We start from the raw sequence: 18,055 nt of genomic DNA on the forward strand, positions 1-18,055 counted from the left end.
TTAGTATAAACAACTATATTTGCTAGCATCATCAGCGGGGACCTTACAAAATATACCCATTTTACATACTGAATCCTACAAATCCCTGTCATTTTGACATAATGCAATACACAAATACATTTCTATAAAAATATGACACGAGTAGCGAACTTTGTACAATATCCCATAAACATCATTCTTATTAAGAAAATGTGCAAGACTTAAGAATGATTCATTGTACGCTCAGTTAGTGCATTCCTTGAAGCCACAAAACAAACCTCAAAAGCTACTCCCTCTATATTAAATCTCTCTTCAATTAATTCGCTGAATAAGGCTAGTCTTCTTTCTGACGATGACTGACTATGGTATATATGAAGAAGATGCTGTAATAGTTGTGAAATGCTTTGTTGCAAATCACATTGTGTCGCAACACACAGTCTGTATCAGAGGTCAGCATCAGTTGCACAACCCACGTTGTGTTCAAGTTCTGTCAGAAAACATTCAAGAGGACCAGAGGATTCTCCTCTGTTCAATCTTCAATAAGGCATCATCACTTAAAATAAATATTCTTTGTTGGGTCATAAATACATATATATTCATATCTTTCATATACATTCCATTATTCAGTGGGGATTTGTCATGCAGTGGGTTGATGGGAAATGTAGTCCTAACACTGATAAAGCAAGCAGGAGGAGGGAATCTAAAAGCAAAGTTTCAGTGTCATGCAGGATTTTGGAAATTCTCCCATCTCACTCAGAAGCGGAAACAGTCATTATCTTCGCCTGGGCAGTCAAAGCTGATTCCTTCACACAAGGAGTCCTAAAAAAAAAAAGTGTGAGAGAGAGATGAAGTTAAACTTCAATATAAGGAGTATCAGTATCATTAAAGGGATAGTTCACTTTGAAATTAATTGTTGACATGTTTTAGCTTACCTCAAGGGCATCCAAGATGTAGCATTTTCAATTTTGACATTTTTTGGTCAAACCGTTGTTGTCTGTCAGTCATACACAGTTTTACCTTCCACTAAACATATTTAGATATATCGAAATTGTCTTCCATTGCGATTTCCCGTATATATGTTTAGTGAAAGGTAAAACTTCCGAAATCTCTGTGTAAGCAATGCGTGACATAGACGCGCGAGAGATCACTTCCGGCGTAACGTCTGGAGGCGGTTTAGTTGAACATCTGATTCAGATCAGTTTGAAATGGCTGTTAACAAGAGGTAAAAACTACATAAATACTGTTCGTTTTCTCACACAAACTGCTCGTTTCGTGTCTTAGGCCATCAGTGTGTACTTACATTCATGAGTCATTAATGCATGTTTAATTTTGACTTCTCTGTGCATTCTTTTTGTAGTGAACCGAGGGAGGACCCCCTTAACCTCCAGTGTATGACTGATAGACAACAACGGTTTGACCAAAAAATGTCAAAATTGAAAATGCTGTGGAAACAAAGACACCTACATCTTGGATGCCCTTGAGGTAAGCTAAAACATATCAAAAATGTATTTCAAAGTGAACTATCCCTTTAAGTATTAAATTCTATAATATATTTAAAAAATGCTGTCACTGACTTCAGAATATATATATATAGGCACCTTTAGATTTCAATTTAAAAGACAATTCAAACTACTTTCTTTTATAAATAACTCATGCTAATCCTGTATCTAGATTACTATTTGACTAGGTGTAATAATTTGAAAACCATTTTTAAAAGGTAAAGAAAATTCTCTACAAAGATATGTCACAACACAGGACAACCTGATGAACTGTTACAAAATTCAAGTTATAACAAACACACATATAAAAACATGCTTGTGATCGAATCTTCCAACATAAATGCAGGTTATAAGAAATCAGGCAGAAAAGACAACCAAGAATCTACATACATGTTAGTGACATCACACATATCGATGAAATATACTCACAGATGACTGCCAACCACACGAGACTGTGAGAATAGAGAGAGAAGGATGAAGGGGGAAGAGGAGAGACAAATATGGAGAAGACAACTGAAGCGCAATGACAAATTTGCATGGTCAGAGTAAAACTTGGACAAGGAATATTGATTCCTAAGGCACAACATCAGTTTTCAACCAAAAATGAAAATTAGGTCATCATACTCACCCTCATGTCATTCCAAACCCATAAGACTTTTGTTTTCTGTATGAAATAAAACATATTGCTCTGCTCGCTTCCATTCAATGAAAGCTAATGAGTAAGAATCCTATCTTTTTAGTAAGCATGGTAACCACTTTGAATATGCCTACTGTATGATTTAAAGGGGTCATGAACTGGCTTTTAATTTTTTTTATATTGTTTTCTTAGGTCAAGTTATGACATTCGCTTGGTTTTTATATATATATAAAAAAAACATCAAAATGAATAAGTAATAGGCTATTTTTTACCCTAGTTTTGAGCCCAGCTCAAAAACGCTCGGTTTTTATGGGCGTCTCGCATTGAAGACTTGGAAGTAAACACCCACTGCTGTGAGTGGATAACATTTTTGCATATTATAATGTGTTTCACTCTCAATCCGGGTTTGACATCACGAGGTAGGCCAATGTAATTTAGCTATGCGTGTAATGCGCGAATCGGTGGGTGGGGCTAAACCGGCCGTGTTGAAGTAGGGTGGTGTTTTATCCTCTTTGACGTCATAGTTTCCCACTTTGAAAAACGATTCGTTTAAAGAGGCTGGTGTCAATAAAAGCTTTTATTGGACTAACAAGGACGTTTTCAGTTCTGAAAATTACAGGATATTCTTATAATATTATGACCTCTTAGATGTCAAAAGCTCAAGGAAAATTTGATTTCTCAGTTCATCACCCCTTTAAAAATGACATTTTAGATTTTACGTAATTTTTGGTCACCATTCACTTTCATTTTGTGGAAAAGAGCAGCTAAAATTCTCATTTTTATGTTCCACAGAAAACAAAAATCTTTGAAGAGAAAGGATGAGTAAATGATGACACAATTTTCATTATTGGGGCAACTATTCCTGTAAGCACATTAACTATATTGGCAACAACTGACTGATTTTCTTAGGGAGAAATAATCCAGAAAAAGAAAAAATATATTTTGTTGTTGTGTATACGTTGGATAATGCCAATTAGAACTGTTAGCTGGTAAGTTATGGATATTGTATGGCCTGCGGCATGTATCCATACAGCGAAAAAAAAAAAGAAAAAAGAAAAAAAGAAGCTCATGCTGAACAAGGAGTTAGGAACATGCAATTACATAAAAAACAAGGAACAAACTGCCAAACAGAAATGACTTCATGCATTTAGCACAAACAGTACTGGGTGTCACTGGGTGTGACATTCACAGGTGATTCAGAACACCAGGGTGAGGGTGGGTTCATGTCAGGACATCACTGGGTCAATTGAGTCCATTTATTATCCCAGGGCTTCAGATTGTGACACTAACTTGGCTTTGCTGAAGCAGCAGCGCCCCGTCTGGTGTGTCAGGGAAGTGCAGGGCGGTGGGGGAAGGGGTGAGGGGCAGCCAGGACCGGTTGCCAGCGCTGTAGAGACGGGGCCGCTTAACCTGGTCATGGCTGGAAAGTGGGGTGTAACTATTCCGCCTTAGCAGCAGAGGGGCAGAGTCTCGTCTGACTTTCCCCTGGTTTGAGATGGGAAAGACTGGCTGGGTTAAAAAGAGAGACCGCCTACACCAGGGGTGTTCAATCCTGCTCCTGGAGGGCCACTGTCCCCAATTAACCCCAATTAAACACACCCAAGTCTTACTAGGCATACTAGAAACGTCCAGGCAGGAGTGTTGAGGCAAGTTGGAGCTAAACTCTGCCGGACAGTGTCCCTCCAGGAACGAGTTTGGACATCGCTGGCCTACACCAATAGCTCATCTTTAAAGACCTTTAGCACACCTCTCAATAGCGAACAAGACACATCAGTCTCCAAAGCTCCAAGTATTCCCAAAGATAATCCACATTAATCAATATACACAGACTAAAAAGTCTGATAAATTACTTCAGGTTCAACATTCTAAAACATCAAACGTGTCTAAAGCACAATGTCGTTCAATGGAGCGTTCAACACATGGATAAGCAGCATAACTTACAACACAAACGCAGAGTTACATTACAGCCACAGGCTGCTGAGACATCATAACTGTGATTTACATACAAGATTCTAGGCTATAATACAACTGTGCAAATATTGTAAATCATCAACATATACAGGGAACGGTTGATCCTCACTCTGATGAGGTGAATAAGCAGAAGAGGAAGAAGATTTTAATCAAACCATTTGACTGACAGTTTTGATTAAACAACAGAACACAGCTTAAAAAGTGTTATACGGGTTAACAATTAACCATAGACAACAACTTTGACCCCTTAGTCAGTTAAAACTGACAAAAAATACATTTACAGTGATGCACTTAGAATCATTGTCATTTTAGTATTAATGTTTTGAATCAACTTTTTTAATATATATATTTTCAGTTTTCAATTTGATTTTTAGTTTAAGTAATTTTGTCATGTGCTTTTGTCATTTTAATAGTTTATAGATCATATTTTATATTTTAATAATGTTTTAGAGATTTTAGCATTTATTTTCAGTTAATTGCAGAGGCAATATTTCAAATTATAATTTAAGTTTTCCATATGATATTTATATGATATTTTATTTAATTACAGGTTGTTGTTTTTTTACGAAAACCATTTGAATCATTTTACACTGTTTAGAAGTCAATGAGGCAAGGCATACATGGTTTGAAAACACGTGTCGTTAAAGAACTTGCATCAGTTTTTGAGCTGTAAATGTGGAGTAGAGGTGGGACTATTAATGAGTCAATTTGTTTAAAATGAGTCAAAATTATTTCCTGTGGTAATTGACAGCACATCACAGATGCTCTGGATAGAAAAATGCTTTAACCAACATTATCAAAAAAAAAAAAAAAAGCATCTCAGACGGCAAACATGCAGTGAGGAAATTGTAATTACCAATCAATAGAAAGCCTAAAAGATATCAAAGGCTGGATAAGGATAGCATGCTTGTTGAAAGTTTCAAAAACATTAGTGAAGAAAATTTCAATTCTGAGAGATAAATGTGGCACCAATTATTTTAAAATGAATATTTAATTATCTCCATTAATATTTCATACTGAAAGAGAGCACAGAGACAGATGTGGACTCACCAGTGGTCGGTCCCTATGTGTATTCACTGCCTCCACATTCAGATTAAACATTTCCACTTTGCAACCTAAAACATAATTCAAAATCGTTTGTGAACAGAATTTTCATGTGTATGTTTGCAAAAGTGAGGAAACAACTGTCCAACCCACCATAGGCAACAGGAGTGAGCTTCATGACCGTGTGAAGGGGACATTTCAAATAGGGGAGGTCATCTGAGACAAAATATAAAAACATGTACATTTCTGTGATGTATTGATCACCATTGTAGCATATTATGGTATATATGGTCTTGAAATATATATATATATATATATATATATATATATATATATATGTATGTATACTGTATATGTGGTTTAAGGTGAGATACAAATATAACTATATATATATATATATATATAGTTTATATTGTGGTTTAAGGTGAGATACAAATATAACTATATATATATATATATATATATATATATAATTATATATAGTTATTTATAGTTTATTTGTAGAGTCAGATTCGGCAGTTTTTTGTGTGTTTTAGCATTCTTTTCAAAATGCAAATGCATCTTGCCTGCACTCTTGTCCAAGAAATAAGCTAGTAGGCAGCGCATAACTGCCTGATGGCAGACAACTAGTACATTGCCTTGTCTCTCAAGCTCCATAATCACAGGTTCCAGTCGCTGAACCAGGTCCATATATGACTACAAGAAAAGAGAGCATTTTGAAACACAGAAAAACTCAGCAAGACATAATCTGAAGAACTTTAACAAAGTGAGAAGTTCATGACATGCTGTACCTCCCCTCCTGGATATCTGTAGTGGTACTTGTCCTGATCCCTTAAAGCAAACTCTTCTGGGAATGTGTTCTGGATCATTTCATAGGTCATCTCCTCACATACACCCTGTTTCAGAGCAAAATTTGCTGATGAATGAACATACAATACCTCTAAACTGCATGTAATCTCCACTGGGACCTGGGCATACTAACGGCATCTATCTCATTGAGGATTTTCCACTGCTCATAGGGAACACCCAGCTCCTCAGCCGTCTGGATGGTTCTCCTTAACTGGCTGGTCCAAACCTTCAAGTCAGAGAGCTTAATATGCTCCTTAATGAACCCACACAGGGCACTCGCAAACTACACACAAAGAAGAGAGAAAGTCAAGCATCTACTGATGATTAACCACTATAAAGGCAGCAATGAATGAGTTCAGACCTGTCTCCCCTGGAAGGAGAGTTCAGCGTCTCCTCCGATGCGGCCCTCGACGTTGTGCTCGCTTTCTCCATGCCTGCAGAGGTAGATGGAGTGCGAGTGTACGTGGATGTTCATGAGGTAGTAGACAATCTTGCTCTGGATGTAGTCCTGAACACGGTTTACCAGGAACCGGCGGCCCACGTTCATAACCTTGATGAAGGACAGGTCTCTGGAGAAAAAAAAGATCGTCTTTTCCTGTTCATAACGTTCAAAATGCCCCTCTTATGTTTTTTTTTTGGATATAACCCTCCATTTAGTATGTAATACAGCTGTTTGTGAACGTAAAAGGTCTGCAATTATCTTTGAAACTAGTGCATGATAAATGGAGTTGCTTCCCAAACGAAAGAACCGATTCTGAACTGCCCGAAAGTCTTACTTCCTGCGCAAACCTATGTAGTTTTGTAACAAATTTGCATACTGCCAGCCTATGGTCTTCATTGGCTGTCCAAAAACTACATCTACTTGACCTAGAGGAGACCTGGAGGAGTTTGGTTTGTGTTGTCGACACTTTTTTCTGCTATGTGAAAGCAAATCCACTTTGCATGCACTTCCAAAGGATGAGGAATTGTATTGATATGGTCAAGCCAACGCCGTTGTTACTATTCATACCACTGTGTATACAAGTGCTGAGGAAGCCTCTGGAAAATTTAGATACTGTATGGTAAAAGACATTTCGTTTTCGACATGCGCCTTAAGCTGTAGCCCATTCACAACAGACTGGGTTCTCTGAAAGGAGAGGTTTAGAGAGACAGAATCCTTTATCAAACTATTTTAGACACTGAGATGAGAGGTGATACACCAATGTAAATTATGAGAAAATTACAGTATTTTTTGACCTTGGATGACATATTGTAGGAGACCTCCCAAAACAAAATTAGGAACCTTTAAAATAGTGAAATAGTGGCAATTTGAAGGAAAATAGATAGAAGATTTATTCTAAAGCAAATGTATATACATTCAGACATGCAAAAATAATGTTTGATTTTGGAATCATTCTTACTTCTCATATTCATCAGGATCTAGTGGTTGGTAAGTGACTTTATAACATTCAATGCGTTTCAGGAAATCATCCATGACTCTCTCTCTGTGTCTTTCTGGATAATCTGGACTTGAAACCTTGACTTCCTGAAGATACAAAAGGTACATAAGAGACAACTGTTGAGAAGATAATGAACAGTAATACTGCTATGTTGCTTTACGCATTATACCATCGGTTTAATGAAATGTAAACCAAACATCACAACATACCAGGATGTTTGCAGCAATAACCTCTGGGTCATCACATACCGACTCCACAAAAAACACCTGCAAACGTAAACGCACAGAAATAGGAAAATGATAATCACATATCACTTCCACACAAAGATAACTCATCTTATGAAGATTAAATTGCACATTTGGCTACCTTGAATGCATTTTCCTGTACAAAATTTAATATAAGATCACGCCTTTCCCGGGTTGTGTTTGTGGCATCAAATACCTAAAAAAAAAAGAATGAGGACAATGTCACATGGTTATCTATGTATTGATTAAATATAAATAAATATCAATATATATCAATATTTATATCAATATCAATCCATCCATCCATCCATCCATCCATCCATCTATCTATATATATATATATATATATATATATATATATATATTAGGGGTGGCACGGTTCACAAAACCCACGGTTCGGTTTGTATCACGGTTTTAGGGTCACGGTTTTCGGTTCTGTACGGTTCTTGTTATTTTTTCTTTTAATCTTAACACTCAAGAAATGTACTTCAACATGCTATATCGCTTAATTATCCACACTTTAGGATACAGTATTAAAAAAATATATATTATATTCATGCAATCATGCACAAACTGAATTTGACTCTTTGACTTTAAGCACATTTTGGGACTATCTCAGAGGAAAGCTAGGTGAGATTTAGATACAGCAAGAGAGAAGACATTGACATGCTTTTTGTTTATTTGGCAAAAAAAGGAGAATGTGTATCACTATCTCTACAAGAACTTGTGCATTTTTATCACATAAATCTTATTTACACAAAGAAATTAACTTTCATGTATCAACTGCTAACTTACCAAAATTCTATCTTTTAAAAGAAAAAGAGAGGAACTCTTAAAACACTGTCTTTTAAATGTCAATATACATGAAACCTCATTGCCTATAGATAATTAAGCTATAGCAATAGCAAAGGCCATAAACATAAAGTGAAATTTAAGTTCAGCCTCAACACAAAAACAGTATCAACAATGCTTCTATTCCCAAAATGTGAGGGTACCTTTTTTCCACTTAAAATTAAAGTGCAGGATTTGGAAACGTATGACTGAAGCTCTTATCTATACATTAAGTGCCACTGTAGCGTTATATTAAAATATCATAACATGAAATCCAAAATGTTCCCACACACCGGACTTATACCATAGACTCATACGACGCTGGCGCATCCTCCAACTCCCTCATCTCTCCCACTTGCCATTTCTCCGCGTGCCGTGACCTGCAGCGCTCCATACTCCACTTTTACTGGCTTGTTTACTAACTTGAACCGGCGCTGCACAGAGCGATCGGTAATGACATCAAATACCGCGAAAGTGATGAATGCATACGGAGCCGACTCGCGCTAGTTTGTTATTCACCGGTCGCTCTGTGCAGCGCCGGTCCAAGTCGAACACGTTTATGTCGCGCGAAAAGAAAACAAACGTCACATACGGGCACGAGGTTACATTGCGCAATGCGCATGCGTCGAACCGTGAGACGCACACGCGCTCCGAACCGAGACAAGCGAACCGAACGGTTCGGGTGTTTTTTCATGTACCGTGCCACCCCTAATATATATATATATGTATATGTATAAAATATGAATCTTATTATTATATCCATACTACATTAAATTAATTAAGTGAGGTAAAAAAAAAAACAACTTACAGCTATTTGTCCACCTTCTTCATTAAAGTAGGCCTTGACATCTTGCAGGGCCACCAAGGCACATTGTCTATTTAGGATGCAAATATAATCATTAATATATATATTTAAATTCAGCAGTTCTCAGGAAAAACATAAACAATCCTGTCATAAATGCACTGATGTAACCTTCAGGAAATGTCTTAATCCTTCTGCCATCATATTAGTTAACATAACATAACGGGCTTACTTTAGTCACATTAGTTCATATTGATTTACTGAAAGCATATACATTATTATTACATATACACTATTAACACTGTAAAAAATATTGTGCACTTTTCTACACAGGACGTGTGAAAGTAAACTTCTCTTTTCATGTTCCACTTAAGAAAGAAAGTCTAACAGGTTTGGAACAACATGAGGTTGAGTAAACAATGACAGGATATTCATTTGTGGGGGGAACACACAAAAGATATAATCCTACTTCCGTATCTTCATGGCTTCCTCATTGTCATGTCTGAAGAAATCATATGACTTGTATGCTTTAACTGCTTCCCTCCGGTACACACCAAGATTAAACACTGCACAATAAACCAATAAACAAGGAATGATGGTTAATCTCTACATCGTCACATTCTTGATCAGTTTTGTAATGCACCATGGTGATATCACTCTGTATGTAAAGACGTAATGTAAGTTGCAGTGATTAAAACACTTGTATTGTGGGTCATGATGCACTCAAGAGAGAATGAGTTGAAAGAAGCCATTTTACGCCTTTTTTAAAATGTCTTGGTCTTGTTTTTGGGCTCTACTAGAATCCACAAGTTTCCTACGCCCCATGAGGCCTTGCGTCAAAAGTGGGCGCGACTTCCGGTTGGAAGTAAACAAAGCACGATTTGACATGCTTGACACTCGTTCATTCAACAGTTGACAGTCATTCAAGTTATAGCGATCCAAACTAGCTAACGATGTGGGAACACAACCTCAACGAAATTAAAAAAGGTGAAATAACAGTACCTTTACCCTCCACAGTAGTTGATTGGGAGTATTATAATAACATTATTAATAATCAATACTCATCAAGGCATGGTGACAGACAGTTGTGTGAGCTGACAAACAATTAAAATAAAAAATACACACTGGTCATTGGTCATTGTGCTTTGGAGTTTATTCAAAATTATAAATGAATGTGCTGCTTGAATACATTAACTGGCACATTTGGTATTCTGTCAACACAGGCTTTGATCCTGAGTTTAGGTGCAACATCAGTAGCGAACAGCCAAACACATGCTGATAAAAGTTTATAGAATATTAAAAATTTAAACAAATGTACACAGGAAGATTCGTCGTCTTTTGGGAGGTGATGGAAACTACAGTCGTTGGCAGGATCACTCTGATTTCGTTTTCAGCTTATGTTCAAAACAATCACGTTTAAGCCACTGAACTAGTTTAGTCCGGTTATACATACAACCGCGAACAGCACATGTTGTCCATGAACTCCGTAACACCATCTCTCATAAAGATTTGCGTCTTTAAATAGTAAAATAATTCTCCGAAAAACAGCTAGCCTCTTCGCTAACTAACACACAAAATACCATTGGAATGCTACTTCCGCCGCCTCACCGGAAGTTTCACCCACTTTATTTTTTACAGGAGCGCCCCTCGGAAACTTGTGGATAGGTCTTCATGATTGAATGTTAAAAAAACCTTACATTGTTGCAGAACCTCTCTTCCCAGTCTGTCATTAACACTGTTTATTTCCAGTCTCTATAAGAACCTCCAATGAAAAAGCACAATGCTTTGTGCTTTGATTGGTCGGCAGGACCAAAAGTGTGTTCCGATGGGTCAACCGCTGTTCCGCTGTTTCGGAAATGTATAAGATGTAAGCACTAACTGGAGGCTGATTCATTTGGGCTGAATCCTAAATCGCATACTTCCCTACTATATAGAGTAGTAGGCGAAAAAACAGTATGTGACAAAGAGTAGTATGTCTGAATTCACAATAGTCATAAAAGAGTAGGCAAAAAGTACCTGGATGACCTACTTAATCCGACGAGACTCGCATACGATGGACACTTTACTATTTGAATTTGTGAACGGCCGTGAAGTAATTACTTATTCAAAATAAGTACCTACTCAAGAGATGATGTGATTTCGGATGCAGCCCTGTTATTAAAGCAACTCAACCAGGCCTTGCCCTTTTTTGCGTATGCCTTGGATGGGAATTATTTAAATGAGCGATAAATTGTGATGTGTACGTTCCCAGAAGGAACCTCAAGACTACAATCGAGGTGTTTCAGGGAGGTCAGAATCATTGCTTACTGATCTGAGAATAACTCCCTTTGCAGCGACTTTGCGCTTTGTAACTTTGGAGACCTTATTCATGCTCAAACAGCAACATTACACACTATAGAAAGTTTAAAATGTAAAAAAAAACAAAACATAATAGGTCCCCTTTAAATGTGTTGGTTGCCCATGCATGTTAAACTGTAACCTCTTAATAGACTATTGATAGAAACGATCAGCTGAGAGCTAAATGGAGCATTTAAAAAGAAGACTGATGTGAATGATATTTATAGTGAGTGCCATTTGACATGTCGCAACTGTCTAAATCCAGCTCACCCTTTGTGGGAACTCCTATCCAGTTGAGGTAGCGTGTGAGCTTCTTCGACATGTATGTTTTGCCTCTGGCAGGGAGGCCGATCATGACAATTAACGTTGGGGAGTTTGTCATGTAAGACGCCCATGCTGTGGTCAGACAAAAAAACAGATAGACGGTGTCAACAGCACATCATGGACTGGAGGAAGATATAGTCTCCAGTACTATAAATTATAATCTGCCAAATATAAAATACTAAAATTTCACATACCAACACCAACTGCATCTGCACCAAAAATTACATAAAATCAAATGACACAATTACTTTATGCCTGATGCAAGTCTGAATGTTTGAGTTTATGTTTGCACGTTTGTGGTTTATGGTACTTTCTACTACTTCAATACAAAATAAGACCTGAAACTTTGAGACTTTTGACACCTTGTATCAAGGTCGTAATTTGTTTCTTATGATCACCAAGGCTGTTTTTATTATTATTAAAATAATCAATCGTAAAATAATATTACAATTTGAATTAGCTGTTTTCTATTTTAATAAGTTATTTAAAATGTAACTTATTCCTGTGATGGTAAAGCTGAATTTTCAGCATCATTACTCCAGTTTTCAGTGTCACTGATCCTTCAGAAATCATTTTAATATGCTGATTTGCTGCTCAAGAAACATTTCTTATTACCAATGTTGAAAACAGTTGTGCTGCTTAATGTTTTTGTGGAAAATGTGATAGATTACATTTTCCAGAATTGTAGAAAGTTCAATAGAAAAGCAATTAATGGAAATATAAATCTTTTGGAACATTTTAAACGTCTTTACCGTCACATTGGTGTAATTTGTAACAAACAAAACAAAACAAAAAATCGGGGCATTAAATTTCTTTCTAGACCATTGTTAAACAAACATTGGTCTTCTGACAAGATCTAGGTTTGCTTTTTTCCTTCTCAAAGGAAAAAAAAAGAATACCACATGCAAATTACATCCCTGGATTTTTTGTTTAACAATGAACATATAAGGTATGAAGAAAACATTCCCAGTGTTGGGGAAAGTAACTTTTAAAAGTAATGCATTACAATATTGCCTTACATCCCCAAAAAGTAACTAATTCCATTACTTAGTTACTTTTTATAAAAAGTAATGTGTTACATGCGTTACAGTAATGCGTTACATTACTTTTGCGCTACTTTTCTCACCTATGCCGGGATTGCTTGTTGTTTGTTTTTTAATAACAACAAAAAAAGTTATATTTTTGGCAAATGTTAAAGGTGCCTTGTGTAATATTTAGGAGGATCTGTTGACAGAAATGCAATATCATATACTGTACATAGCTATGTTTTCAGTGGTACCTTTATGAACCGTTATGTTTTTATTACCGTAAAATGAGTCATTTCTATCTATATAACCGCGGGTCCCCTTACATTGAAATGCGCCAACATTCATTTCTACAGTGGCCCTAAACCAGTGTTTCCCAACCCAGTTCCTGGCGGCATACCAACACCGCGCGTATTCTTTGTCTCCCTAACCAAACACAACTGATTCAACTCATCAGCTCATTTACCTATTTGATTATGAGCTGATGAGTTGAATCAGGTGTGTTTGATAAGGGAGACAAAGAATACGCGCAGTGTAGGTGTGCCGCCAGGAACTGGGTTGGGAAACACGTTTCGTTACTATGTTGTTCTTCGTGCAAGGAAGCTATCTAAAGTCAGCAAATAAAAACACTGACACAAAGATGAACAAGTAACCATAATATTCACAGTAACATATTGTTTTACTGAATAATAAAGTAAACAAAATTTCTTAATTTATCTTTGTAGAAAAACATCATTGCTGAACTCAGACGACATCTTTTCCTGTCGGCCACCGTAACTTTTGTTGGTTGCAGTTTGCACCTCACCCCTAGATGCTGCTAAAAATCACATACTGCACCTTTAAGGCCCTTTCACACCTCAGGCAGAAGGAAATGAATATTCACGCCTGTACAGTAGAGGGCGCCGCACAAACAAACCTTTCAGCTGTGTTGCCATTCTTGAACAATAGAGCATCACAGTCCCGCCCACAGCCGGTGTTGAAAGTAAAAATTCAATACAATTTCTCCATTGACAGTTGGGATATAAGCCGTAACCATATAAAAAAGTAACCATACATGGTAGACTTAAAACCAGCTACGTCTGCACTAAGCGATTGTACATGCTCAAATAAAAAACAAAAGTTCATGGGGCACTAACCTTGTTTTAAGATAAATGCCTTTAATTCGCGATGTCTTGGATAAGTACTTCATTACCCACAATTCTGAACAATCCCACAGTGATGCATCTGATTGGTAACCTGGCCCTAGCCAGATGAATGTCGTTCCACTTAGCTCCGCCTAGCTTCACTCACATCCATCTGGAACCTCTTCCATTGAGAGTGATTTCTCCAACCAACTTTATGGCTTAGCCAATCAGGACGCAGGGTGGGAGTTTCATAGATGTGACGTAGTGGAGAAGCGACCGCGAGACTGTTTTGATTCAGACAACAATGGCGGCTCGCATCGAGGAAGCAAGCGTTAACATTGATGCTGCTATTTCATCCGTGTTGTCCAATCTACCTAATATTGTTTCATTTAATATTTCCTAATATTTCGGTTGCGTCGCTCTCATCAGCGTCACGGGTTGGCTTCGGTGTGAGTGGTTGAAATAGCACGTCGATAAAGATGACAGACAAGTGGCTGTCTAATAAGGCCCAGCCTTCTGAAACGCCATTTCAATGGATCGGTTCCAGATGGATGAGTGGAGCTAGGCGGAGCGAAATTCATCTGGCTAGGGCCAGGTTATCTGATTGGTGGAAATCATGTAACATGTCTGAAACCCCGGGAAGGCAATTGAAGACTGAAGATCATGTAATGACATAGGGCTAAGTTCATTGGTCGCACCTCAGAGACACCCCCGCGCCATTGGATGTGCAGTTGCCGCAGCACAGCCTATGAGCAAGCCAGATGCTCAATGTTTTAGCATATACAGCTGCAAATGCGTTTTACATATAAGCTTCAGTAAATCGAGGAAAATGAGTTTCCCTGCACATTCACTATATAAAATTTACTGGAGGAAAAAGTTCACGTGGCCGTCGCCAGATTTGGAAGTCACTCAAAAGTCTCTATCCCGGTGGCTTCAGTCGACTTTAGTGAGGCTCGGTGGTTTATGGGAGGAGTAGTTCCTTTGCTCGGAAATGAAAATATGTACACAGGCTTGTACCCTTGACTTTTTTTGGATTTTCTCTTCGTTTTTTCACTAGAAATGATATGTTGTATGCTAACGAGTTTAGCCGTAGCTGGTTATCCTCAGAAATGCTCTTATACTCTTTAGATATGGATTTTACAAAATGTGAAAGGGAGAAATGAATGGGAAATTTACTTCCGGCGCCAGCGCTCTCTCGGGCTGTGGGCGGGACTGTGATGCTCTATAGTCTATAGGATACAGGAGAAGGAAGTTCAACACTCTTATTTCTAACTCTAAAGTAATTTTTGCTTATAAGTATGGTTGAATTAGATCATTGAAGGTCAGCAGCAAAGACATTGGTTAATAAAGTGAGATTAAATACATAAAGTATATTTGTGTAATTTATTATAATTAATTATTAAAGTTTTGCATACAATTCAGAGGTTGCATTTGACTGTTTTTATTCATTTTGAAGACTATTGAATGTTTTGTGCAAGTTCTACAAGTATGCATGTTAATTTAATCTAGAACTTAAATAACCATCATGCTTACACAGTGCACACACCACCTCAATTTATCTCTCTCAACATGGGGACAAAGTAGAGCTGTCAGTCAATAAATATTAAAGTAACTAGACTTATTTGAAAAAGTAATTTAGATATTTTGTTGTAAATTGAAAACGTAATGAAGTACATTACTAGTTACATGAAAAAGTAATCCGATTACGTAACTCAAGTTACTTGTAATGAGTTACAACCAAACATTAAACATGAACTCATGTCAGCAATTTGATGACAGGGAAAAGAAGCAAATGTGCCTCTACCTTGATCTGCAATTTGAAACCAGCATGACAGAATGCATATCTAAATAAAGGGAAGCACATCAGGTATATTTCTAACATAGACCAACTGTGAATTTCTGTTTTGCATTCTTAGTGACAGCTGGCAAGGACAACTGTGACTTGATTCATGCCGTCAATTACATGACCAGGGACACAACAGTTAAGTGGGCTGTGAGAAACATTCTCATCAGCTGAAAAGTACCTCAAACCCCACTAAAACACACCAGACTAATTAGCTGACCACCTTAGGCTGGTTTAAATTGGGATTCAAAACAACTTCTTGTGGAACGTGAAAGCATGTTCAAGTTGTGTAACTTACAGCATTTCTTCTCTTGGCCTCTGGGCTCTGATTTCTTGGCTTCAGCAGAACTGGTTGAACCAGCCTCCTGCTGCAGCCACACAGACATACTGAATCTGTCAGACTTAATCACTCGCTTGCTCTTCCTACTGTAAAAACACAGTACACCTGCAGAGGCAGAGAGAAAAGGAAAAAACTGCGAAATAAGTGAAAACGTTAGTGAAAACGACGATAAGGGTTTATTAAAATGAAAACTAATGAAAATTGAAAACATTTCACGTATACAATCATGCCCTTCGCAGTGACATGCATCTTTTATTATCGCAACACCGTCATTTTCTCAGTCATCCGCAGCGCAGTAACAACACAACAGAGAAGAGGATGCTGAGGACACCGTGTTACGTCATAACCGCAAACAGAGGGTTTGACAACTGTCACTGAAGGTCTAAGCCACACGTTTATAACACAGTAGAATTAATATATTAAACAGACACATTAAAGCACTATGACTAAAACGTGACACGTAAAACGTGAGACCTTACTGCGTCCTAATAAGTTAGTCACCCCTTCAACCACGGGGGTCCGTATTTTATCCTGTATCCGCCGGTCCGACCGGCAGGTTCAATGTCTTTGCTCAGGCCGCAGGGTGTCTTTGCCTCCCAGCCGATTTTGCACTTGATGGCAACCAGCGCCAATCGCGTGAGTGAAGGTGTGTCTCTACGTCACCTTTTACTTACCGTAATACCTGTAAAAGAATGACAGCGCATCGTCTATGTGGACCAGGACTTAAACAGTTGACTTTAAAGGGAAAGTTCACTCAAAAATGAAAATTGTCATCATTTACTCACCCTCATTTTGTTCTAAACCTTCAGGAGATCTCTGATAAATATGGTTTGAGAAAAATTATTATTATTTTTTTTAGGTACTTACAAACTAGGACTTATTTTACCAAAGTGATACGATACATGGCACCAAACCAATTTAATTGATCCATTTATTAATGTATAAAAATAAGGGTAATAGGAAACTTATTTTAAAACTATTATCTAGACATTCAATCCATAAAGAAACAATCAACAAGTAAAGTTAGATTAAAATGCGATAAAGAATCTTGTCTTGATATTTCAGAGGAAAACTGAATATCTGTTCTGTACAGGCGACTTCTACCAGCTCGGGTATGTGGAGAGAATTCTGTTGGTGGGATCTTATTAGATACTTTATAACCCCCAAGTTAAAATCCATTCATTCTTGCGAGAAGGGAAGTGGTCAATGTTGGAGGAAATGTGAGGGAACAGCTGGAAGACCATTTTCATGTATTCTGGAGTTGCCCAGCCATTCAGTAATATTGGCAGGAGGTAATAACACATTTTATTTTTGGTGACTACAATTTCTACAATTTACCTGGGCAACTTAGCAGCTCATTTGATGAAGAAAGACAAGTACCTTTTAAAGATGTTATTAGAAGCCAGCAAGAAAGCTATAACACAAAAGTGGCTACAAATTGAAATTTACATATTATTCATTCGTATAGCTTTTATGATTGATTCATTAAAGAGATAGTTCACTTTGAAATTAATTTTTGATACGTTTTAGCTTACCCGAAGGGAATCTAAGATGTTGGTGTCTTTGTTTCTGCAGTAGTTTCAATTTTGATATTTTTAGGTCAAACCGTTCGTGTCTATCAATCATATAATGTAGGTCTATGGTCACCACCTCAAAGAGGATGCACAAAGAAGTCAAAATTAAACATTTAATGACTCGTATGATTTAATGACTCGTAAATGTAAGTACACATTGATGGCCTAAGACACGAAACGAGCGTTTTGTGT

At 37.4% G+C, this 18,055-nt stretch overlaps 1 protein-coding gene and 1 long non-coding RNA gene across 6 annotated transcripts in view; one reads left to right on the forward strand and one right to left on the reverse strand.

Annotated features, from left to right (window-relative positions):
* On the reverse strand, window positions 1-16,942 carry pfkfb2b (6-phosphofructo-2-kinase/fructose-2,6-biphosphatase 2b). Of its 5 annotated transcripts, XM_089125281.1 has the most exons (17): window positions 16,769-16,942; window positions 16,248-16,394; window positions 11,904-12,029; window positions 9,766-9,862; window positions 9,303-9,369; window positions 7,785-7,859; window positions 7,628-7,684; window positions 7,380-7,504; window positions 6,341-6,548; window positions 6,113-6,262; window positions 5,922-6,026; window positions 5,697-5,826; window positions 5,284-5,346; window positions 5,137-5,201; window positions 3,406-3,600; window positions 1,908-1,930; window positions 1-798 (listed from the first exon to the last, which is right to left on the reverse strand). In XM_089125281.1, exons 2-17 carry the CDS (start codon window positions 16,333-16,335, stop codon window positions 729-731), a joined length of 1,644 nt encoding a protein of 547 aa, XP_088981407.1. In that variant the 5' UTR covers window positions 16,336-16,394; window positions 16,769-16,942; the 3' UTR covers window positions 1-728. The 5 variants fall into 5 exon arrangements, with proteins under 5 accessions (XP_088981407.1, XP_039529636.2, XP_039529632.2 ...); XM_039673702.2 differs by lacking the exon at window positions 3,406-3,600 and having other exon boundaries at window positions 16,769-16,941; XM_039673698.2 differs by lacking the exon at window positions 1,908-1,930 and having other exon boundaries at window positions 16,769-16,941.
* The window catches only part of LOC148970443 (uncharacterized), a 13,415-nt gene continuing 2,796 nt past the window's right edge, over window positions 7,437-18,055 (forward strand). Inside the window, exon 1 of the long non-coding RNA XR_016148653.1 lies at window positions 7,437-7,519. This is a non-coding gene — a long non-coding RNA (uncharacterized LOC148970443). The remainder of the gene's footprint in view (window positions 7,520-18,055) is intronic.

Source organism: Pimephales promelas, chromosome 21, assembly GCF_988280905.1.
Source record: "Pimephales promelas chromosome 21, fPimPro1.hap1.1, whole genome shotgun sequence".
Classification (NCBI taxonomy): Eukaryota; Metazoa; Chordata; class Actinopteri; order Cypriniformes; family Leuciscidae; genus Pimephales; species Pimephales promelas.

Bases quoted from the DNA above. Each gene is read 5' to 3' on its own strand.
- pfkfb2b (XM_089125281.1), bottom strand. From the start codon at position 16,335: ATGTCTGTGTGGCTGCAGCAGGAGGCTGGTTCAACCAGTTCTGCTGAA. The intron at 6,027-6,112 runs GTTAGTATGCCC...GCTCTGAAACAG, and splicing joins TCCTCAATGAGATAGATGCC to GGTGTATGTGAGGAGATGAC. The intron at 3,601-5,136 runs GTGAGTCCACAT...ATCTCAAACCAG, and splicing joins CACATAGGGACCGACCACTG to GGGAAAGTCAGACGAGACTC.